At 34.4% G+C, this 26,493-nt stretch overlaps 2 protein-coding genes across 3 annotated transcripts in view; both read right to left on the bottom strand.

The window, feature by feature from the left end:
* Nucleotides 1–5,635, bottom strand: part of cltcl1 (clathrin, heavy chain-like 1) — a 66,392-nt gene extending 60,757 nt beyond the window's left edge. For both annotated transcript variants that reach the window (XM_051652647.1, XM_051652646.1), the window contains exon 1: nt 5,257–5,635. In XM_051652647.1, coding sequence (XP_051508607.1) covers nt 5,257–5,298 — 42 coding nt within the window. In that variant the 5' untranslated portion in view covers nt 5,299–5,635. The remainder of the gene's footprint in view (nt 1–5,256) is intronic.
* A 1,255-nt stretch (nt 5,636–6,890) lies between these two features.
* On the bottom strand, nt 6,891–25,394 carry si:dkeyp-117b11.1 (B-cell linker protein). Its single transcript, XM_051652719.1, has 19 exons — nt 25,338–25,394; nt 19,269–19,300; nt 19,138–19,172; nt 18,834–18,871; nt 18,358–18,445; nt 17,479–17,558; nt 17,150–17,207; nt 16,307–16,399; nt 16,181–16,209; nt 14,034–14,064; nt 13,853–13,928; nt 13,738–13,768; nt 13,610–13,643; nt 13,324–13,432; nt 12,477–12,508; nt 12,351–12,394; nt 12,156–12,239; nt 9,144–9,302; nt 6,891–8,204 (listed from the first exon to the last, which is right to left on the bottom strand). Exons 1-19 carry the CDS (start codon nt 25,338–25,340, stop codon nt 8,088–8,090), a joined length of 1,173 nt encoding a protein of 390 aa, XP_051508679.1. The 5' UTR covers nt 25,341–25,394; the 3' UTR covers nt 6,891–8,087.
* Nucleotides 25,395–26,493: the final 1,099 nt, after the last annotated feature.

A 26,493-nucleotide genomic window follows, 5' to 3' on the forward strand; every position in this document is an offset into this window, starting at 1 on the left:
GGACCACAATACAGCAAATCATATTCGTGATAATTAATACCCTGAGTATTAATAATGAGCGGACATGGCGGTTCGTAAACTGTACAAGCAAAAACCTTGAAACACAAGAATAACACACTATAATATTCTATCTCTGCCCAGACGTAACCTCTTACTTGAATCGCATGAGGATGCAGAATGTGTGTTCATCCGTCCTTTAACTCAGACTCGGTTCCTCGAGGCTCGGGTGGTGACAGGAGGCCGTTTCCTCGCTCTGTCGGCGGGCACGGCTGCTGATTCTCGGTGGGCTGGCGGAGAAATCAGAAATGTCGACTTGATTGAAGATGGAAGAGAAATCTTTAATCTCTTCACTTCTGTAGGCAAACGGGTGAAGATGCGGATTGCACGGTGGTCTCCTTCGGATCCGTTAGAGTGTTCGGTTGAACACAGAGTAATCTCAACTCGTCCAGCGAGATGGAGATTGTATGGCCACAGTTTCAAGTCGGACGTTACTTCCTTGAGGTTGCCATGAGGTTGCACCTGACAGCAGCGATGAGCTACGTCTATACACGGCGAACAAAGTTGCTGGAAGCAAATCCCGGAAGCATTTCAGAGATATTTCTAGTCCTGATGATGTCATGTTTGAGGGACGTTCTGTTGTGTGCCTCATCCAATAGGAGTTGAGAGTTCGATCCTTTAGTGAGCAAGGCTTCATGGGATTTGTAGTCTGTTTTGGACTCCCTTTGTTTGATTTTGGCGCGGTTTTTATCAGTAAGATTTACGACTTGGTATGTGGGGGCCTGAGTTAGGTTTTACGACTGTGTTAGGCCTGCCTTTGTTTTCTATCTGAATACATGAGTCCCAACACTATCTATCTGTATCTATCTATTTCTATCTATCTATCTATCTGAATCTATCTATCTATCTATTTGTGTCTATCTATCTATTTGTATCTATCTATCTATTTGTACCTATATATTTATCTATCTATCTATTTGTGTCTATCTATCTATTTGTTTCTATCTATCTATCTATCTGTATCTATCTATCTATCTATTTGTATCGATCTATCTATCTATCTATTTGTATCATCTATCTATCTATCTATCTATTTGTATCCATCTGAATCTATCTATCTATCTATTTGTCTCTATCTATCTGAATCTATCTATTTCTATCTATATATCTGAATCTATCTATCTATCTATCTATCTATCTATCTATCTATCTCTATCTATCTATCTATCTGCTTCTATCTATCTATCTATCTATCTATTTGTCTCTATCTATCTATGTATCTATCTATATCTATATATTTGTATCTATCTATCTGTCTGTCTGTCTGTCTGTCTGTCTATCTCTATATATATTTGTATCTATCTATCTATACTATACATATATATATATATATATATATATATATATATATATATATATATATATATATATTTATGTTTTTTTTTTTTTTTTCTTTCAAAGAAGGCTTAGCCATGCCAATTTTCAAGTTTGACTTGAAGAACTTTTCTAATTTCACATATTATTCTTATGGCAAGAGTTGAATGAACTATGTGTCTATTTATTTAGTAACCCGTGAGACCGTGAACAGTTATTTCCATTTGAGGTAAAACTGCATCAGTATAATCCAGCAGTAAATGACTGTTGATCTAGAAAAGAAACAAGACAAAACTCGGAGCTGCTTGAGGCCCAAAGTCTGCCGGCTGCAGATTCTTGGCATTCTTTCACCTAACTGCACCGGCTGCACGTCTGAGACCCGGATACAACAGGAGAGAGAAAGAGAAATCAAAAAGAGACAATGATGATTCCTAGAACAGCATCTTTAAGAGACACACCATGAATATATCAGATAAAATCTCATTTCAAATCCCTTTAAACTAGCTTTAAATCTAAATGAGACTGCGAGCATCTGCTTTCAATCAACTAAGAGTGAATTCCAGATGTGTTTAGAGGAATCCAAAGCATTCTGTGAACGACCGAGAAAACAAATAAAACAGCCTGTGAAAAGGTGAGACGGGGACAGACTGAGGGACTGACACACATTTCTTCTGTGGATTAACTCTCAACTGGAAGAGAATATTAGAGTGTCTGTCAGTATGAAAGACGTGTAGAATGAAACTTCATTAGTGTTTGGCACAGCAGTGAGGCCTCGTCTCTATTAACACACAAATAACACTGTGCCATTGTTTCCAACGGATCCACCAACCCCAGACAGCACATTTTAACACAGGGGAATGAATTCTAATGGAGATGATGAGTTACAGTCCAGAAATATTTCATGTAATGACGACTAGGGTAATCGAGAATAGGATTCGTGAAAATCCGTTTTAAAAATCTTTGGATAAATTACAGGAAGTTCATAAGAATGCTCCAAAGTACAAAATATTATTTTATTATTAGTTATTCAAAAATACATAAAAAAATGCAATTCATACAAAACAATTGTTGAGTTCAAAGTCTAAAAAGGAATTCATTAAAAGCTGAAATTCTTGAAAAATAAAATTATTTATTTATTATTATATAAATAATTGTATATAAAATTATTATTATTATTTTGTTTTAAAATATTAAAAATATTTGGAAAGCTTTTGTCCACCAAATCAAAGTCATGTGGTTTAACCAAAATGTACAGTAGGTTGACATTTTGTTGTCATGTGACAAAATATAAAATAAAAATAAAATGCATGAAGATTTTTAAAAAATATCATATATTTTGACATTATGAAAAGGCATATTTGGTTCAGGTCATGTGGTGTAACCCTGAGAAAACTTCTTGATATTTTTGACTTAAAAAAATCATGACATTTGTAAAAAATAAATAAATAATTAATAATAATAATAAAAAAAATAAATAAAAATAAAAAAAATAAAAAACATTTTTTTACCTTGAAAAATATGTTTGAATATTTAAAAAAAAAAAAAAAAATTATATATAATTTAGTGAATTACAGTTGATTAAGTTGTGCACACTCTCATGCATTCTAGGCACAAGGAAAGTATTTTAATACCTTTTACTTAATGGCTACACCACTTAACATTAACAAGTCATTAAATCTTTTCTTTTCTTTTCTTTTTTTAATGCTAGAAATATTTTTTTTAAATGTATGAAACCAAATTGGGCACAAAGATTACATTTCTATGAACTTGACGTGTTTTAAACTAGACTTTTTTTTTTTTTTTAAGATTTCTCTTTTTTATTACTTTGGACAACCTTATTTGTCAATGACCCCCCCAGCGATACTGAGTCTACTGCAAAATAAATGATGTTTTAGCTGAGCTGAGTGTTTGCAGTATGAGTTGAATGTGATGGAAGCAAGCCGATAGACAACATGCCTTTGAATAGCACAACAAACACAGTAGTTTAGTGTTGCTGCTAATGCAGTCAGAATCAATCTGATGTACTGGAAAGATGAGTCATCAGAACCTTGGAATATTCTGCGTTTCCTATCTTATCTTAATATTATAGGAAAACTATGGCTGCTCCAATGCACAAAGAGTTTACAGCAGAGAACGGTTGATATTCCAGCTTTGAGAGCAGCTCTGTGCAGACTGTTTTATCTGAGAAGAATACTGCATGACTGAACTTACTGTCTGTGCATTCCCAAAGCAAAATTCCACACACAAGTTCATCTTACTAATTCACTTTTGAGGAGAGACGTGGTCATTTTAATGTCAGCTTTGAAAGTGTTATTTAGGGTTCTTTTGACAGTGAAACCATTCCATATTAACAGCAAGTATTAAGTTATTTTCATAAAGAGGGGCTAGAATTCAGTGTTTCTCTACAGTGCACACATGACTGCTTTATTTAGAGTCATCCAAACATTATTAACTGTTACATCATCAATAAAACTCACTATAGTGACTTCAGATGAGCTTTCATTTCACAGCTCACTATAGAGAGGTACTCTTTTACATATCATGCAACTGTATAGCAACTGTACACCAAATTCATGCAACCGTGTATTTCACATTTCATGCAACTCTGTATTGCTTTCTATTTTACATCTTTGTACCTATATATTCTTTTCCTTCAACTTAGTATATTCTTTCCCATGTATTGTAACTATTTATTTTAATGCCATGCAATGTAGCTTGTAATGCACCAATGTAACTAACTGTGTATTCTTTTCTAAAGTCATGCAATTCTGGATGTGCCATGTCTTGTAACTATTTAACTCTGTATTCTTTTAAATGCCACGCAACTATACAGTATATCAACTGTGCAATTATATACAGTATTGTTTTCTCAGTATGTAACATTTCATGCAAACTATGTTTTCCTTTCCACCATACTCCATCTTGCAAATATTATTTTAAAACTCAAGCAATGTTGCTTGCAATGCAACAATATAACTGTGTATTCAACCAGTTATGTATGTGCCATGTCTCGTAACTCTGTATTATTTTCAATGTCATGCAACTATAACAACCGTACTAATATGTGTTGTTTTCCAAAATGCATGTAATTCTGGATGAAACATTTCATGCCAACTGTTTTCCTTTTCTTTGCAACTTTGTAACTATTTATTCAGTATCTTGCAGCTATTAATTATTTTAAAAGTAATGCAGTGTACCTTGTAAAGCTACAATGTAACTGTGTATTAGTGTCTAAAATCACCCAGTTCTGACTGTGTCATGAAGGCTAACTCTGTATTCTATTAAATGTCATGCAACTATATAACAACTGTGCAACTATGTGTTGTTTTCCAAACATCATGCATCTCTGCATGTAACATTTCATGCCAACTGTTTTCATTTTCACCATACAACTTTATAACAATATATTCTCTGTTTTGCAACTATTAATTATTTTAAAAGTCATGCAATGTAGCTTTTAATGCAACAATGTAATTGTATTCTATTAAATGTCATGCAACTATATAACAACTGTGCAACAATGCATTGTTTTCCAAAATCATGCGACTATGTTTGTAACATTTCATGCAACTATGTATTCCTTTCCATTATACAACTTTGCATCTATTCACATATGTCTTGCAACTATTTGTTATTTTAAATGTCATACAACTGTGTATTATTTTCCAAAATCACCCAATTCTGTGAGTTCCATGTCTTGTAACTATGTAACTGTATTCTTTTATGTGTCATGCAACTATGTATGAAGTGTGTAACTTGTAACAGTGTGTTAGTGCAGCGCGCGGGCGAGGCCGCTGATACATTGTTGCGTGTTTACAGTTTGTCTGCGCGAGACGTGACGCTGGGAAACCCGCAAATCTGCCGCGTGAGTGTTTGCGATTTTACCTGCAGATGCTCCTGGAAGCGGATGGGTAAATTCTGGGCCATTCTCCACAGCTACGAGCCGGACAACACGGATTGGAGGAAGATGAGGGGCGCAGATGAAGAGTTAGGTGTGTTTGTGTGCTCCTCCTCTGAACTGTTGAACTGCAGATCCGTTAGACGCGAATATTCCGTGAATGATCGTGTATCTGCTCGCTGTCTCTCTCTCAGATTCACTCTAAGCAACTTATCTGAGCTCCGGGACGCACTCCTCCGCGTGGGAAAATAGAGCCGAGCGCACTCCTGTTGGCTTTATCAGAGGTTAATTACTGTCGCGCACTATATCTTATAACACTCTCACAGAAGATGAATGTGTTAGAAATGAGTGGAAGAAATCCGTTTGCAGTCTGGCCCTCTGTTGGGGTTATTTGTACCCCTCCGCTGGGGAGAAAACATGTGACAGAGAACCCCCTCCTCCCTCCCTGAGATACTGGGGGTTTATATATGATCACTCAGGGCAAGACCAACCCAACACACTGAACAACAACAACATAATGATAATAATAATAATAATAATAATAATAATAATAATAATAATAAAATACACAACCAAGGCATTAAACAATTATTTATTTATTTTTTACAAAAGGTTCCATTTACCATGTATCATAGTACCAAATATAATATGATATAATATGTAACATGGTATATACACACAATATACAGACACAGTATAATTTTATATACACACACATATGTTATAAGGTTAGAGTTTGAGTTAGGGTTGGTCTACATTATAATTATTATTATTATTAATTATGATTAAATATAAATAATGCATATGTATTTAGATATTATTTGTTATATATTTATATTTTATTATATATATATATATTTAATATCTATAAAAATATAAATATATAAATGAATAATAAATAAAAATAGTATGTATATGTATACTGAATAATAAACCTTATTATGATTAATAATAAATAATATATTGTCAAATAGAATTAATAATAAATGTATTAATAATAAATATTTATAATATTATATATATATAAATATGCTATATGGTTAGAGTTTGGGTTAGGGCTCATCTACGTTAATTATTATAATAATTATTATTATTATTATTATTAATTATTTAATCTAAATTATAATGTATTTATTTATTTTTATATTGACATTTTATTCTATATATTTATATGTAATATCTTTAAAAATATATAGATAAATAATAAACAAAAATCATATATTGTTTATATAATTATTATTACTATTAATAACAAATAATAAAATGTCACATTTTAATAATAATACATATATAAGTAATAAATATTTATATTATTATATATATATATATACACACACTGTATGTTAAAAGGGTAGAGTTTGGGTTAGGGTTAGTCTACATTATTATTATTATTATTATTATTATTATTATTATTATTATTAATTATTATTTTATATATATATATATATATATATATATATATATATATATATATATATATATATATATATATATATGTGCACATAATATATTTGTAAAAGTATCAAACAAAAAAATTACAAAAGGTACCATGTTAGTACTGTAGTATGTTATTCCTATAAGTAAACCGGAGTACCATACAGTACATACCATAGAATGTGAGTATGTCAGTACCATGGTATATATCGAAGTACTATAGCATAAGTCCATTGTAAATTAATATTTCGATTCCATTTTATGTTTACATGGTTTTCAGATTAAACTCATTCAAACATCTGACACATCGCAATATACTGTATGTAAACACATATATCATGTTCATGTAGCTATATCGGTTAGTGGAATTTTAATATGTATATAACTATAGTTTTATAGGCCTATATCTGTTCATGGCCATATATCTCTGTATAGGGAGGCATATGGAATAACTTTTAACTTAAAATATTAAGTACATATGTATTAAGTAAATACATATTAACATAGTATTTATTAATCAAAGACTCATCAAGTATTTGCATTTTATTGTTTTATATAATTGCTTCAAAGATAATAATGACAGTAATACAGCATCAGGCATATTTCATGTATATTTTATCTCTTACTACAAACTGTTGTTATGCCCTTATTTTTATATATAGTAAACATTTGCTGAATCTGACTGTTTCTTTCTGCTTTCTAAAGACTATTAATACATTTCAGTTGAATTGAAAACATCTTTGTTCAGTTTTATTTTATTGTTATTGTTATTTTACTCTAATAGTGAGTAGAAAAAAATTAATAAGTAGGCTAAATATATTTAAATAAATTATGTTAGCATAGTACAATTCGAAATACAATTAGTTAATATTGCAAACAACATGTTGTCTAAATAATATCACGCTTAATATTTTACTCTCACACTGTGTAAACTATTTCCTGTATAAAGTCTATAGCTTTATATTTTGGAAAGGGTTCCCTTGCAAGGGGATCGTCATATTTTGGGATCCTTGACATTAAAAACTTCAACAAAAAAAAAACCCTGCATTAGACAGTAATAATAGTCAAGTAGTTAAAAAGAAAAACATTGGTCAGTAAGTCTTGTGTAACAGCTGACTTTATTCAAACACACACTAAAACCCTAAGTCGTCAAGTAAAAATGATGTTATGGCCGATTTTACTGAAGCTAATGAAGCTACTGCACAGTCACTGAATTCAAACATGAAATGTATTAACACAAGGCACACTATTAACTTCTGTAGACATTACAAACCTAATCTAATAAATAATTTAAACAGTGAATGAGTGTTTCTGAAGCATATATATCAGTGTAAAGATCAGGCTGGAGAGACTGATACAAGAGAAAGAGAGAGAGAGATGTATTTTAGGGTCGGACGGGGTGTGAGAGGTAGGTGGTGTGTTTGTCTTGACTCTTACGGTCGATCAGTAAAATGGGGTTCTTCATATGGTGAGAGATCATCTCCTGCAAACTGACAAACAGCTAAAAGAGAGAGACAGAGATTATTAGAATTATCCTTATGTTGAGTATTTACTTTCATGGCGTAATTTTGCTCTGACATATGAAAAATATGCTTTTCAACATTTACACAGGGGCGGAGCCAGGAGTTTTTCACAGGGGTGGCCTGGCAGGGGCCAGCGATCAGTCTGTAGTGGCACAGAAATTTCAGGCAGTATTTCCGTATCGTCGGGGGCGGGGGGTGATACAGTGACACCCGGAACAGAGAGGTGCGGCGACCTTGGTGTGCGCACATGTTAAGACTCCTGTGTGTTGCGGTTGCACAGAGACAGTTCCACCTCTAAAAACTAAATGGTGCCCAAGACAAAAATTGACCAAAGTGGCAGTTGCGAGTGGGGTGGCCAATGGGGCGGCCAGGCTTCGGTTCATGGTGGCCACGGCCACCCCCTAGCTCCGCCACTGCATTTACAGTATTCTTTGAACTCATATAAATAACAGAAAATTACTTTGGAAAAATTATTAGATTTGTTATGTTTACGCCTCTCATTCACACTAGAACGGTGTTGTCCTCCACCCAAAACAGAGCATGAGGCAAAGTATGCTTTTATTGTAGGATTTATAAATCAGTATTTGATGAAGGATTTAACTTGTTTGAATACTTTTACAAGAGAATGTACAGTATATTGTGTCATATATATAAACAATATACACTATATAGTTCTTATACTCATGCACTGATGTACTGTATATACACTAGTATTGTTTTTTTTTCTTGTATTGTGTTTTGCACAGTTGCAGAAAAACACTTCACTGTTATTGTACTAGATTTTGATCAATAAATCTGTGAATAGAGAACGGCGAGCAGGGGAGTGTTTCGAGAACAGGGCCAGTGTGTGTTTGTTAATATACTGCAAGTTACACAGAACACATGTTCACAGATCTGATCTTCCTCCCCTCCTTTACCTCTTCGGTCTTCTTGCCCTCTTTGCCCAGAGCGTAGTGATGCGAGTTGTCCAGGAAGCGTACAGGGATGTTATAAACACTCTGATGGAAGAGCACGACCAGCGTGTATGGCTGATGGCCGCTCTGAGAATTACTGCATCTCACCAGAAATGTGCCGTCCTGAGTGATGACAGGGTCAACAGACACAAAGATGAAATTATATTACATGTACACTGCATGCACAATTATTAAGCAAGTGAGTATTCTGATCTTATCATTATTTCCATGCAAATTTTCCAACTCCAAACCATATAAACTTGAATGCTTATTGGATTCAATCATTTTCAGGTGGTATGTATTTGTGTAAAGAGGGAGGGCGTGGCGAAAGTTTATATCACCTTATATCAAGGTGTGCATAATTAATAGGCAGCTTCATTACCACTGTTGTAAAATACCTTTCAGACGGATGCAACACTCTTGAAATAGCTAAACTATTGAGGCGTGACCACAGGACAATCAAACGTTTTGTTGCGAATAGTCAACTGGGGCGCAAAATACGCATTGAGAAGAAAAGGCGCAAATTAACTGCAAAAGACTTGAGAAGAACCCATTATCCTCCAATGCCACCATATTCCAGAACTGCAACCTACCTGGAGTGTCCAGAAATACAAGGTGTCAAGTGCTCAGAGACATGGCCACGGTCAAGAAGGCTGAAACACGACCACCACTGAATATATTCACAAGTTGAAGCATCAAGATTGGGCAAAGAAATACATGAAGACAGATTTTTCAAAGGTTTTATGGACAGATGAGAGTGACTCTTGATGGACCAGATGGATGGGCCCATGGCTGGATCACTAATGGACACAGGGCACCACTTCGAGTCAGGTGCCAGCAAGGTGGAGGAGGGGTACTGGTATGGGCTGCTATCATTAAGGATGAGGTAGTGAAGATGGACTGAAACTCAGCTCTCAAACCTACTGCCAGTTTCTGGAAAGTACTTTCTTCAAGCAGTGGTACAGGAAGGAGTCCTCAGCATCCATGATCTTTATGCAGGACAATGCTCCATCACATGCATCCAAGTACTCCACTGCTTGGCTAGCCAGCAAGGGCCTCAAAGATGCCCAAATAATGACTTGGCCCCCTTCCTCACCTGACTTAAATCCTCAAATGTGAGATTTACAGTGAGGGAAGACAATACACCTCTTTGAACAGCATTTGGGAGGCTGTGGTTTCTGCTTCAGAGAAAGTTGATGGTGAACAGATCAAGAAACTGACAGACTCCATGGATGGAAGGCTCATGGCAGTTATTGAAAAGAAGGGTGGCTATATTGGTCACTGAATATTTTTGAAAGGGCAAAAATGTTATTTAATTGTCATTTTGTGTTACTTATTTGTTGCTCTTACTCTAAAAATTGAGAATAAACAATTGAGTTGGGAGAAATTATTTTTGTAATTTAGTTGCCTAATAATTGTGCACACTTATATATTCCCCTGAGAAAGACAAAACTCACTTTTTCTTTGTTAAACATTCAGGTTTGAGGTTCAATAACATTTTGGACTGACTGAAAGCATTGTGTTTGTTCAACAATAAAATTAATCCTGAGGAATACAATTTGCCTAATAATTGGGCATGCAGTGTAAAGTTATTATCTGTTCAGATGCGGTGTGTTTGGGAAAAATAGCTGAAAAATTACCCAAAATGTTAGCAAAATCTTCAAAAAATTTTATTAAAAGGGTTATGGTTAGTCTACATTATTATTATTATTATTATTATTATTATTATTTAATAATATGCTGTATATTTTCACGTATTTAATTTAAATAAAATACTATATATATATCACATATATATATATATATATAAAATATATATATATATATACACTGAATATACATACAGTATATATAAATAATAAATATGTATAATATTCTAAACACACACAAATATGTTATAAATTTATAGTTTGGGTTAGGGTTAGTCTACATTAATTATTATTATAATTATTATTATTTTATACTATATTATCAAATTAGTAATATAAATAATAAATTATATATATATATATATATATATATATATATATGCTCACACACATAGGTTATAAGGTTAGATTTAGCCTACATTCATTATTATTATTATTATTATTATTAATTGTTAGGTAGTATAATAATATATTATATAATAATATATTTATATAAATATATATATTTTAATTATACATTTTATTCAATATGTTTATATGTAATAAACAATATAAATATATAAATAACTAATAAATATAAATTATATATATATATATATATATATATATATATATATATATATATATATATATATATATATATATATATATATATATACTGTTTATAGAATAATGATAATTTTTATTGCTAATAATACATAATAATATATTACCAGATATTAACTAAATTAATAATATATTAATAATAAATATTCATTTATAGTATATAAATACACACATATGTCATAAGGTGACACTTTGAGTTAGGGTTAGTCTACATTCATTATTATTATTATTATTATTATTATTATTATTATATAAATTAAGAGTTTGGGTTAGGGTAAGTCTACATTAATTATTATTATTATTATTATTATTATTATTATTATTTAATACTATTTATTATCAAAAATGTATTATAAATAATAAATAAGTAATATATACATAAATACATAAACAAATTATATATACTATATATATATATATATATATATATATATATATATATATATATATATATAATCATTAATATTATTAATAATTATATAATATATTATAAAAGAATCCAAAAACCTAAAATAATATTTATATAATATATATTACTAATAAACCTAAATTGTATAAAAAATATATAAATAAATTATAAATAATACATCTAAATACTATACATTGATCATACATATCTTTAAATATATTATTATTATTATTATTATTATTATTATTATTATTATTATTATTATTATTATTATATTCACACTCTCTAAGCTTTACAGACAGCTGTGTTTACCTTGTTAAACCTGAGCACAGTTTCCTCTGCAGTCTTGCGATCACAGATTCCAGCAAACCACTCTCTGTCCTGAAGCCCCGCCTCCTGATCATTATAAACACCATCAGCCAATCAGTTTTTGAGTACAGTGACACGAAACCTGCAAGTCATCTATGACATCATTAAATTGATTCTGTCAGTGCAGTGGAGTGTTACCTGGGCAAAAGCTTGTGTGACAGACTTTATTCCAAAAGAGGGCGCTGTAACATTAAAGAACATGTTTAAATTAGTGATGCAGTGATATAGATATTCTGGTCGATATAGATTACATGATCTTCTCACCTGAACTGTCCATAGATGGAGGCAGTGGAGGACTAAAAAACAACAACATAACATCATTCAGTGTGTTTGTGGTGGATACATGCTGTTTACAAATACAGCTGGACTCATCCTACAACTGATGCAGTCACTTAGTGGCAGAACAACTCAAAATGTTATACAAATAGAAAAATCTAGTCACCATTACATTTTACCAGACATTCTTCAATCAAGGTTCATACTCATTTTGACTAGTAAATTACCACTTCTTTTGCCATGTTTTAAAATGTTTCTACCCATGTGAAAATGAAATTCATCACTACAGTATGACTGAATAAGAGTCTAAACATGCACCTCAGTACCAGTAAATCAGTGATACACAGCATCTGCTTGGCAAACAAATAGTTTTTCCTTGTCGTGTCCTCTCGCCTCATCTTTTGGATGTCTCACTTAATGCAGTCTGTGCTCACTATATAGAACACTTGACGTGTTTAACGCCCTACATGGTTTAAATTAATGCATAGAATTTAAATTCACAAAAAAGTGAAGTGGCGAAACCAAATAAAATAAATCAAAAGTGTTTTTAGAAATGTACTTAAAAGTAATTAGTAATGTGATTACTTTTTTCGAAGTAATTGGTAAAGTCAGTAATCTGATTACAGTTTCACAGAAGTAATTTGTAGTGGATTACTGTTTTGAGCAATTTACCCAACACTGTGTATGATACACGCAGACACAACAGCTGATTTATTTGCTTTTGTTGGGATACAATTTATAATCTGATGCACTTGTGTTGTGGAAAATAATTTATTAGAAAGCCTGGAAAACACCATTTCTAAATTCAATGATATTTCCAGGATTTCAAATATACCTGGGTTTGGGTTCTTTGGGCATGATGATGGGTAGAACTGGTTTGTTGGCAGGTACCAGTGGAGGCAACTGGCCAGAGAGTGTTGAGCGTTTGACCTCCAGTGGTAAAACTACAAGACAGGGAACCCCAAAATGGATTTGCACACTTCAGTCACACTTATAAAGGTCTGAATGTCTTTGCATTAGATAACAAAATATCAAAGCAAGTGTCATTTATTTGAATGGAAGATAGCACGTTTGTTATGTTTGAAATGATAAAACAATCGATAAAGTGTTGTCTGACTTACCTTTGTTCAAGCTGTCATCATTCAGAAATGAACTCTGAGGAAACCCACAAACAAATCAGTCCTTTCCTGATAAAAACATCTTCATTTGAATCCATAACTATGTGCATCTGTGTGCTAATGCTACTTACAGATTTGGCTCGAGGAACAGGTGGCTTCATTCTTCAAGAGAACAAAAATGATTCAACAATCATCTGCATAATCAAGTGTGTGTCTGTAATAAATGCACACATAAAACACACTTACATTGGAGGTGGGGGGTCTCGTCCTCTTTTCTCGAGGACTGGCATACGGGCAGGACTTCGAGGGGGAGGAGAGCAATCTGAATACAAAAATACAGCTGTGTTACATTTGAATGACAAATGTGATGTTTGTCACCTGTAATTTAGAAGGTCATTTCAAGCTATAATATGGGTGGAGCACAAACCTGCTACAGGTTCCAGATACGTGTCATCCTCCTTAAAAACAAACAAAAAAACAGTAATATTAAAATAATCATAAACTGCTCATAAAATTGAAAAATGACCCCAAATGCTCGCAAAAAAAAAAAAAAAAAAAAAAAAAAATGCGGCATGTCTACAAAAAGTTTTATTATATGTTTAGAGTTTGTCTTATTATTATTATTGTTATTATTATTTAATAATATAATATTTAATCGGGGTTGGCTTCAAAAAGTAATGTTCTAAGGCCAGAATTTGGGTTAGTCTACATTAATTATTATTGTTTGTATTATTAAATTAAGTATTATATTTAGATTATATTAATGACATTTTTCTGTAAATATATACTGTTTAAAAACTGTAGCAGTAAATGGGAAAGTTCCCGCTACAGGTTCCAGATACTGTGTGTCATCATCCTAACAACAACAACAACAACAACAACAACAAACAAACAAACAATAATAGTGGAAGTGGAGGTGTAAAGCTATTATTATTTTATATGTGTTGTTGAAAAATTGTTGAAAAATGACCCAAAATGCTATCAAAATCGGAAGAAAAATAAATAAATAAATTTGCGGGATGTCTACAAAAAGTTTTATTATAAGGTTAGAGTTTGTGTTAAGGTTAGTCATTATTATTATTATTATATAATCTAAATAAATAAAAAAAAACAGTATTTAATGGGGGTTGTCTTCAAAAAGTTATAAGGCTAGAATTTGGGTTAGTCTACATTAATTAAAATAACAATAATTATTATTATTATATCAATTATTTTTTTCTGTGAAAACGTATAAAACAGTAAAAGTAAATGGAAAGTTCCCGCTACAGGTTCCAGATATGTATCATCATCCCAAAAAAACATAATATTAAAATGCTCATATGCTGGATGTTCTAAGTGTAATATTTGACAACAAAGTCTAACATTTGTTTCAAGTCTTTTCGGTAACACTTTGTCTTCATTAACATTAGTTAACTACATTTGCTAACATGAATAGCAATGAACAATTTTTTTACAGCTTGCTTGTTCGTGATGCATCCCTCAAACTCTATGCTGGCGGGTCCAAAAGAGGGCGCTATATCGCGAAAAAAGTTTATGCTTAAAACGTTAAAGTCTCCGTATACTTAAGTCAGGCATATGAGGTATCATTTGAAAGTTTAGAATCTGAACTTTTCAGAGATAACTATCATAACTTCTGCATTTGTGTTACTTAAAATAACAAAATAAGGCCTCAAAATATTCGCGTTGAAATGTAGCGCCCCCTAGAGGTAATGGGCTAGAAATAGGTATTTGAAAACAAAAGTCCTTCACATGGCACATAAATGGACAAGTCATATATCAAATGAAAGCTCTCATTCTCAGGAACATGACTGTACAGTTTATTGTGTTGCACTAATACCACAGTTCGAAAGAGTATTCAAAAGAATCACAAAGTGAAATATGATTTCTGTAAGTCATCAAATACAAATGTCTCATTTATGCTCCAATAACTGCCACTGTAAGACCCAAGTAGCCAAAAACTTTATATCTGCTTTTACCTTAGGAAGTTTTCTAAAAACATATGGTCATTTTTCACTTGTCTGTGTGCTTGCTTGGTTGAATAATCTAATGTTACATCTTATATGTCTAGAACAAAATATGCAGTCCAGCAGGAAAAGCATGCTAAACAAATAATCAGAAAAAAAAAGAAAAAACAAATCGAGCACATCTGTGAGGGATAAAATGCGTTAGAGCGCCACCTACATTTCAGATCTGTATATTGTGATGGAATGTGATAGAGGAAAAAAAACTGATTGTCTAGTGCTTGCTGCCATCTAGTGGAATAAAATTAGACTTTTCAAAGTGAGGTAGAGTGAACAGAACCAGAATTACATGTTTACAAAGTTAGAACAAAAACATTTTTTACAATTCTGTTTATCATAAGATTATAAACATATACAGTATTATTTATGAATAATTTGAGTCTTTTTTTATTTGGGGGGTTCTCTGAAAAATGAGACCATTTTTTTGCAGTTCGTCCACAGTATGTGTGAATGGTGAGCTTTTACATTTGAGTGTGAAAAATTGCGGACAGCAGCCCCAAAAATGCACCAGAGTGTAATTTACTAATATTAACAAAATTAACTTTATGCTTACCTGCCCTTCATTTGGATCCAAGTAAACATCTAGAAGTAAAGAGAGTACAAAAAAATAACGTTCTCATCAACTACTAAGACCTAATAATATAAACTGAGTGTTTGATGCATATAGTTTTAAAATGACCTTCATCATGTTGAGGGACCAGTGGTGGTCTCATCGGGGGTCTCTTAGGTGGCGCTTTCTTACCAGGTTTATCTTTGCGTATGACCTCAGGCGCTAGACACAGAGAGATAGAGATTTTGAGAGGTTCTTTATAGACTAAACCATACATTCTTTGAATTACATTTAATATGCATGTCAATAATAATAATGATAATAATACATTTTATGATGTATTATCAAGTGCAGCTCAAAATGCTTCACATATCTGAAATTATGCATAATGTAAAATAAATAAAAGTATTTCAAAAAATTATTTTCTTTAAAACATTAATAAAAAAATAATCATATAAAGTAAATCACTCATTTACACAAAAATATAAATGTTATATTCACACTTATATACTGTATATAGCCTACCAAAATATTTACAAAAAACATTAAATGCTTTTTTAAAAATGTGGATGGTTTGATCCTGTCTAATTGTTAAAAGGTCAGCACTTGCAGACTGCAAACAACAATTTGGAATATATTTTGAAAGTCAGAGGGTGTTATATGCCATTTATCGCATTTAAGATCAATAAAAGAATCCTCTACTTGAAGTGCAGCCAACGCATATGAGCTAAAAGAGCCGTAAGGTTGTAAGCATTTTGTACAAGTTGTAGTTTATCTATTTGTGCTTGCAGTTTCTCTTTGTTTTAAGAGTTCATCAAGAGGTTTCGGTTGAGTCAAATTGAGAGGTGACTGCAAAACTTGTAAAAGTAAACATGACTCTTCGACTAAGCAGCGCAGAAGGATATGAGAGTGTAAAGTCAGACAGGTGCAGACTGAACACAGATCAGATCAGGAGTTCAGAGAGATGCTCACGTTTGCCATCATTGGGGTCGATGTAAAACTCCTCGGGGTCATGTGACAGATCTGGTTTCTAGAAGACAGAAAGACAGAATTTAGCTTATATTCTCTCTGTTTAACTTTGGCACTAGCATTTAAATATGTTTGATACCAAGGACTCCCAAATAAAAACCATGGCTGTCAATAGAATAAAATATTTGTGATTACAGAATGAAATGGTAATAATGCAAAACCTGGTACAAAGCAATGCCTCTTGTGTTAAATCTCATAGTAAAGACTGAAACACAGATATCATTTAAATGCAAAGATGTATATGGTAGATGGGTTACTGTGCTTTTGCCTACTGGGGGGATCTTGGCTGGTCGTGGTGGTGGTGCTGCTTGTCTTTTGGGAACAACAGGGTTTGGTGTTCTGTCTTGGTAACCTACACATGTTTCAGACAACAAGTAACAGCTATATTACAAACACCAACTAATCAAAAATGCACATAGAATCACATTACTATATCTACATTTTTGCTAAATGATTTGTACGTGGCTTGGTTTCCTAATGAAATGAACACTACAGGCGCTACAACAACAATGACTTTTATTCACTTTCACACGAATCACGAGTAAAACGGCTGATTATCAGTTCATAAACACTTACTTTTCACTCTATTCCTCACACAAAGCTATCTAATGACACCTAAACACTTTTACTATAGCGCATGACTTATTTAACGTTTGCGTTTCATCACCAACTATATTTACAAGCTTGTTCGAGTGTGATCAAATTGCGCAGAAGCTCGACTGATAAGGTGTTGCACTCGTGACCTGGTACGAGTCTTGAAGAGCGCACAAGTCGACACGTGAACCCAAAGTGTCATAGAAGCACCACAAAATGACGTGGTTGTGTTTTTCATCTCACATTTGCTTTTCTGACACTATTGGTTAGGTTTAGGTTGAAGGTTTAGGGTTGGGAGATCAGTTTTAAAACTCAATAGAGCATTAACCTTAAAAAACTCATCTGTTTGGGAGAACATTTAACTCGCTTATAGCGCCACCCAGTGGACATTTCACCTCAGAACAGATACATTGTAACATTTTGCAAAAATGTCACCACAGTCACGTAATTTATAAGATCAAGCTGCAAACGACGGACGGACAGACAGACTGACAGACTGACAGATAGATTGATTGACTGAAAGACAGACAGACAGACAGAGAGACAGGCATCATTACCCAAGTAAACGTTTTCCTCAACTTGGTGAGGTTGCACCTTAATGGTGGGACGTTCACATGGTGGGGCTTCATATGTATCTTCATCATCCTAAAGACGCCCAGAAAGTACATGAAACCATCAAGATATTTTGGGGACAATTTGGGGATAACAGGACATTAAACCCCTACACATCTCAGAGACACAGGCCAACAAAACTTTTGCTCGCCAAATGTTGACCAGGATTACAGAAGGAGAATGTGACATCACAGCAATCAAGATTAACTGACAGCAGATGCATCAGTATGATGATGTCATGAAAGTGTTTTATGAAGATTAGCAGTTATTTACACATCTGGAGGGAAGTGATACATTAAATACACTGGTGACACATAACAGGAAGTAAGATAAACAATCCTGTTCCCACACTATATAGCCTGTGTGTGTGTGTGTGTGTGTGTGTGTGTGTGATGGAGAAATCTTTGTGCACAATACTTACAAATTCCTCTTCTGGCCAGCCGTATTCAGCACTGTTATCTAATATGTTTAACACAAGAGTTGGAATCACGTCACACAAAACTTAATTGACAGGTACATGTAATCAATATAATATTTCACTCTTCCTTATACTGAAAGCATCTGCTATACAGTGCCTTATTAATTTGTTTTAGCGAAATATAAACAACTGGAACTAGAAAAAAGCACCAGAGTTCACTCATTAAGTAAATGAGTAAATAATGAGAGAATGTTTATTTGTGAACAACCACAAATGTTGTTTACTTGTGTTTATAGCTATACAGTACCTGTTCTCCTTGGTGGGGCGGGTGGGCCGCTGTGTCTGTACCAGGAAAGAGAAATTAGGGGTCAATTACACTGCAATGAGAGAAAGAGGAATATTTATATGAGGAGGAAATACAAAAGCTTCAGTACTTACAGTATAGATGGTTTCAGCTTCCCAAAGAAACTCTAGAGATACAGAAACATAATCATGTGATGAGAAAACACATGCACACGTGTGAGCAGAGACTAGATTTTTACATTTTCTTTAAGAAAATGTAAAAGGTGCTTGTCTGCATACAAATCGCCACTGCGATTCAAAAGTGTGCAACAGTATGTGGTTGCTAGGGTGTTTTAAGTAGTTAGTGCGTTGCTTTGTGGTCGCTGGGTGTTCTGAGTGGTTGTTAACGCATTGCTACTAACCATAAATATGAGCAATGGTAATAGTGGTGCTTGACTTAGCAAGACATCAGATAAAAAACAATTAGAATATATCTATGGACAAAAACATATGTGTGAGCAATTTTGTAATTAAGGCAAGTTTATTTATATATCATACACAATGGCAATTCAAAGTGCTTTACATAGAAATGATAAAGAAAATACAAGATAAAATACATTTTAAAACCAGTTAACAACATGAAATAAGAATAAAAGTAATACAATAAATTTAACAAAGTAAAAATGATTAAAATGAATCAAAAAGAAAACGAATACAGAAATAATGATGCAATGCAATCAGTAAGTGCAGCACAGTGCTCAGTGAATAAATGCACAGTTAAAGTGTTTTCAGTCTGGATTTAAATGTGGCTACTGTTGGGGCACATCTGACCTCTTCTGGAAGCTGGTGCCAGCTGCGGGTGGCATAATAGCTAAACGCTGTCTCACCTTGTTTTGAGTGAACGCTCTGTATGTCTAACTGACTTGATCCTAATGATCTGAGAGGTCTGTTAGGTTTATATTTAACATGCATGTCTGCAATGTATTTAGGTCCCAGGCCATTGAGTGATTTATAAACGAGTAATAGTACTTTAAAATCCAGTGTAAAGACCTAAGGACTGGAGTAATATGCTCAGATGTTTTGGTTCTGGTGAGAATACGGGCAGCGGCATTCTGAATGAGCTGCAGATGTCTAATGGTCTTTTTGGGAAGGTCAGTGAGGAGTCCATTGCAGTAGTCCACCCTACTGGTGATGAACGCATGAACAAGTTTCTCTAAGTCTTGACTGGATACAAAACATCGAATTCTCGAATCATCGAATTGAGATGATAGTAGGCTGATTTTGTTATTGCTTTGATGTGACTACTGGAACTAAGCTATGATTCCAAAATGACACCAAGGATTCCTTACTTGATTTTTTGTCTTTAGACCCTTGGAGTCAAGGTACGTGTTCATCTTGGGAATTTTGCCTGTGTTGCCAAATACAATGACCTCTGTCTTGTCGTTGTTTAACTGTAGGAAGTTTCGGCATCCAACTGTTAATTTTGTCAATGTTCTGGCACAGACAGTCTATAGGGCTGTAGTCATTTGGCGATAGGGCTAGGTAAATCTGGGTGTCATCTGCATAGCTATGGTACACAATTTGGTTCTTTTTCATAATTTTGGCCTAGTGGGAGCATATACAGGTTGAACAGGAGTGGTGCAAGAATTGAGCCTTGTGGGACTCCACACGTCTTGGATGTCCACTCAGATTCACAGTTGCCTATGTTCACATAGTAACCCCTCCCTTCTTGATATGATCTTTACCAGCTGAGGACCGTCCCAGAGAGCCCTACCCAGTTCTGCAGTCTGTCTATGAGAATACTGTGGTCAACAGTGTCAAAGGCAGCACTGAGATCAAGTGATACCTGCACTGATATTTTGCCTGAATCAGTATTTAGCCAAATATCATTAAGTATCTTTATGAACACCATCTCTGTGCTGTGATGCGGTCGGAAGCCAGACTAGAAATTGTCCAAGTAGCTATTCAAGTTTAAGAATTTGTTAAGCTGATTGAAAACAACGTTTTCAATGATCTTGCCTATGAAAGGAAGATTTGAAATTGGTCTGTAGTTGTTCAATATACAGTAGAGTTGCTCTATTTTAGAAAGGACTTAACAACTGTGGTTTTCAGGGACTTTGGAAAAATGCCTGAAAGGAGTGAGGCATTGATTACTTCTAACAGATCTTTTTCCAGATAGTTAACACATTTTTGAAAAATGGAGTGGGGAGTGTGTCAAGACAGCAGATTGACGTTTTAAGATGCTGTACTGTTTCTTGCAGGGTTTTGTCATCAATTGTCTCAAAATCAGACATAGTGACTAATTTCTGAAGTTTCTGTGGTGGGTGTTGTCTGACCAGAGATGGGGACTCGAGTTAGAAACTCAGACTTGAGTCGCACTTTAATAAACTTCAGACTTGACTCCAGACTTGACCTAAAATGACTTCAGACTTGACTCTACACAAAGGACTCGTGAATGTTTCAAAAACAAGTCTTTTAACCATAACTATTTATATCTTAAAAGAATAATTTGTGTTTACTTTTGTATGGTTTTACAACATCTGCTTCACATTTCCCTATGTCATGATCGATCTGAACCATATCATAGAATTCGATGATGTATTTCCATGTAAACCCTGAAATGTGATAAGAGTCCCATTAAACATGATGGCACCTGCCGTGCTATTTGTGCTCACATTTGGTTGTGCCCTCAGAAGCAGAAACTTCAGGAAGAACACATTCTCAAAGGTTAGTCACATTGATTAACACACAAAGCAAGCTAATATTTTGCTGTAGCAAACATTGGGTAGTGTAGCTACATAACTCATTGGGATTGCCAAGTCGCTGACCAGAGGTTGCGTCAATTTAAACCTAGCGCTTTTATTAATGTTTTTGTAGTATACTGTATATGCCCCCCCCCCGTCAGTGTGTGTGCGCACACATGTTTGTGTGTGTGAGAGAGAGATTTGTCCCCTATTTTAGCATCTTGCGATATCGATAATTATCTAAAAAACTAGTTTTGATATCGATGATAAACTTTTGAGTAATTTTCAATATTTAGCGTATGTTCTACATCTAGAATAGCCAATCGAAACAGGTACATGTCGCTCAAAACGCAAGCAGTTCGGCAAAGTAATACACACAACTAGCTAACTGAATCACAGACATGAAATCAGGCTGTTAGGAAGTATTAGCGGGCAACCCTGCTGTCATGGAAACTAATCATGCTCGGTAGCCGCTAGCCATTAGCTAGCTATCCGGCTAATTTATATTGTTGTGTACCAAACAAGACAGCACTGACAATGCAATACAACAGCTGTTGACTGAACAACAACTCTGGCATCACCATTGCAGTTTATTTCTGTACTATTAGTTAAACATTTTTTCATGATCCATAGCGCTGTCACAGGCAAGAAAGTGTTTCTTCTGGTGATGTTTATTGCCGGTTGGCAATCCAGTTTATGGTGCGTTACCGTCACCTACTGAGCGAAAAAGTCAAACATCAGCTGAAGATTATGAAATTGGCAATATTTAATGAAAAAGAGGTCACATACCATATATAGGATTAAATCCTAAACTTAGTGTACTTTAAAGATAGCTTACCCTATGGAATTTACTTGTAAACAAACACGTTATGTTTAATTCATTCTTGAGGTCTAACAAACATGTGGAAAGCAGTTCTGCCCCCATTAATGATATGAAATGTACAGTATATATTGTGATAAATATCGATATATTGTGATTTTTTTGGGGGGGTTTTTGGGCCAAATCGCCCAGCCCTACCTAATGATATTGCATTACATTGCTGTAGAGCCGAGGAGGGCGGGGCCGGGCTGGAATGACGCACGCCCGGTCCCCAATCAGCCTGATGGGGCGTGCGAGGGATAAAAGCGGCCGGGGACGACAGTTCAAGAGAGAGAGCATTACAGGCAGCTGTACTGTGTGTTTATGGTTGTGTGTTTTGTTTAAGTTGTTTATTAAATTATTATTTAAGTTGTCAAGCCGGTTCTCACCTCCTCCTTTCCACTGAACCCCCTTACAATTGCATTGCATATGTCATATTGCATTGCTTGTGTGCGCGTTCTGAGCCTTGTTGAACTGACCGTGAGAAAAACTGCGGCACCTTTATTTAAAAAAAATTTACAGGATAAGTTCATTACGTCTGTGAAATCATTAAATAAAATTAAATAAATAAAATCAATTTTTACAAGTTCAGGTAGTATCCCAGATTTTTCAAAGATCATACATTTAAACATTTTAAGTATTTTTTACAAATATATATATATATATATATATATATATAAATAAGATGAAACGTTTAGTGACTTGAGACTCGACTCGGATTCATGACGAAAGACTCAAGACTTGACTCGGACTCCAGATGAAAGACTCGTGAACATCTCTGTGTTTGACCTCAGTGCAACATGAGGACGAGCTGATCGCCATTCTAATATCATTGATCTTCTTCATGAAAAATGATGCAAACTCGTTGCATTTGTTGTCAGAGATCATTTCACAGGGAACCTGTGTTAGGGGGTTAGTCAGTCACTCTACAGTAGCTAAAAGAGTGCGGGTGTTGTTTATATTGCTGTTTATAATGTTTGAGATTAAAAGACCTTGTTCATCCTTAAGCCCGCAGAAACAGGAGAAGTACAGTGTCAACCAAGTCTAACAAGGACAACACTGATCGACTTTCCCATGAACAGGGAGTTAAAGATCATGTAAATGTATAGAGTCCAGGAAAAAAGTAACAAATTTGGTGAGGAGGGATGGAACGTTTGACTGATTCTATGACTCTCTGGAATACTAGATTGTGCTGCATTATGTGGTCAAATATTTCTGTATTATGGCCATTAAACTGTATATTTATCTGTTGTCCCAGACAAGTGCTTTCCTACATCACTGCAGTTCTAGTTTTATCTCTTTCATATTAATCCACACTGTCTTTTTTCCTCACATTATCAAATATGGCTGGTCATTATTGTAAAATAAACTCTTTCAGGTTGATAAAAGACCCAACCTGTCTTGTATGGTGTTTATTTAGAGGTTTATTTTACTATAATGACCGGGCCGACTGAACATTATCCCTAACACATTTAATTTGCCTTCGTTCAAAACAACAGGACCGCGACAGCTTATCTTGGTTAGACACACATAGTGGCCTTTTTCAAACAGCTGAATGTGTCTTTGACGCCAATTAAGTCATTTATAAACACTTCTGCTCTGTTCTGTGACCACGCACATGCAAAGCCTCTAAATATCACACGACTCCCAAAAAAAGCTCCAGGCAAAACTGTTTAATTATGAAAAGCTATGTTGTGTTTTGGGGTTATACAAACAGGATTGTCTGAAGTAAGGGCATTCATTTCTATACTGTTTTTTTTTTTTTTTTTTAGATTAAAAGTGGACTGTGTCATTTCTGTGCCACTAGTGCCATTAAACAGAATTGTAAAAATTATGACTCTCAAACAGGTTTCTTAAACACTCGCCCCGTCTCTCATTGGTCGGCAAACAGATAGTCCTGTTGGAAATGGGAGAGCAATATTTTGAGTCACAGTTATACTTCTGGGGGAAATTAGCCTACAGTTGATTTATTTATAGTTGACTTTGCATATTAATCTGGGATATGAGGAAGTATTTTACTATATAAAAATTGCACACTTAACCTTTAAGTGTCATTTTGAGAACAAAACAAAATGAAAGAAGCATACATGTTTTGACTGTACAAAACATAATTGTGTTGTAACTCGAATGGCTATATAAGGGGAAGCTGAAGATTGTCATTTTCCGGCTTTTATCAGATCTATGCTTCTGTTGCGAAAGACAGAACAATGCAACTTTATTTTGAGAGTTCACAGTAAATCATCATGCTTTGATGTAAATTCTAAACTACTCCCTCTGTCAGATATAAACATACATATTTGACAATTAAATCTCACATAACTTCCGGATTAGACAGTTTATAGGTTATATCTGGTTACAGGATAAATATGTTACCTCCCAAATTAATCTGACATCAATGACCATATACAAACCAGTATCCATTCACATCCAAAACCATCTCAAAACCCTTTTATTAATAAACGCCTTCACATTTTAGCACATATTCATATAGTATGAGTTTCCATGTCATGTCAATAACACTCCACATGCCTGATAACAATCTTTGTTTGGATTCCTTAATGTTTAACATATTTAAAACACTCTAAATAGACTTAAAGTGCATTAAATAATATAGTACATTACCATGATGCATGTGGTGTTTACTTCATCAGGAAGCTCGCTCTGCTGTGAGGTTTGGATGCAAATCTCCTAGAACTTTGTATGTGAGGCTGGTAAGTAGCGTGCTGAAGGTGTTTGTGCATGCGTGTGTGTGTGTGTGTGTGTGTGTGTGTGTGTGTGTGTGTATTTGCATAGCAGGCTGATGATTTGGCAGGAGCTGATTATCCCTGTTAATAAGAGAGAAACCTTGGACCCGCTCGGCTGCACTTAATCTTTCTGTCTGTTGTCCCTCTCGTACAGTATGATGATGTTTAGAGTCACTGAAGCATTTGACCACAGAAAGAAGAAGTGTTATCAAATGTTTCAGAGGAACAGGGTTTGATTACATGAACACTCATCACAGCACACTGTCTGTGCAAAACACATTATCACACTATACTATAACTTCACAGATATACAGTGCATTCAGTAATTATTCAGACCCCTTCGTTTTTTTCACATTTTGTTATGTTGCAGCCTTATGCTAAAAAGCTTTAAAAAACAATTTTTTTCACATCAATCTACACTCCATACTTCATAATGACAAAGCAAAAAAAACTGATTTTTGATAACTTTGCAAATGTATTAAATAGAAAAAAGTGGAATTTCACATTGGCATAAGTATTCAGACCCTTAACTCAGTACTTAGTTGAAGCACCTTTGGCAGCGATTACAGCCTCAAGTCTTTTTGGGTATGATGCGACAAGCTTTGCACACCTGGATTTGGGGATTTTCTGCCATTCTTCTCAGCAGATTCTCTTGAGTTCTGTCAGATTGGATGGGGACCGTCGGTGGACAGTCATTTTCAGGTTTCTCCAGAGATGTTCGATTAGGTTGAAGTCTGGGCTCTGGCTGGGCCACTCAAGGACATTCACAGAGTTGTCTCTAAGTCACTTTTGCGTTGTTTTGGCTGTGTGCTTAAGGTCATTGTCCTGATGCAAGGTGAACCTTCGGCCCAGTCTGAGGTCCTGAATGCTCTGGACCAGGTTTTTATTAAGGATATCTTAGTATTTTGCTGCATTCAGCTTTCCTTCAACCCTGACCAGTCCCCCAGTCCTTGCCGCTGACTCCTCACTGACCTTCCCAAAAAGACCATTAGACACCTGCAGCTCATTCAGAATGCCACTGCCAGTACTCTCAC

This window comes from Myxocyprinus asiaticus, chromosome 24 (genome assembly GCF_019703515.2).
Source record: "Myxocyprinus asiaticus isolate MX2 ecotype Aquarium Trade chromosome 24, UBuf_Myxa_2, whole genome shotgun sequence".
In the NCBI taxonomy this organism is placed as follows: Eukaryota; Metazoa; Chordata; class Actinopteri; order Cypriniformes; family Catostomidae; genus Myxocyprinus; species Myxocyprinus asiaticus.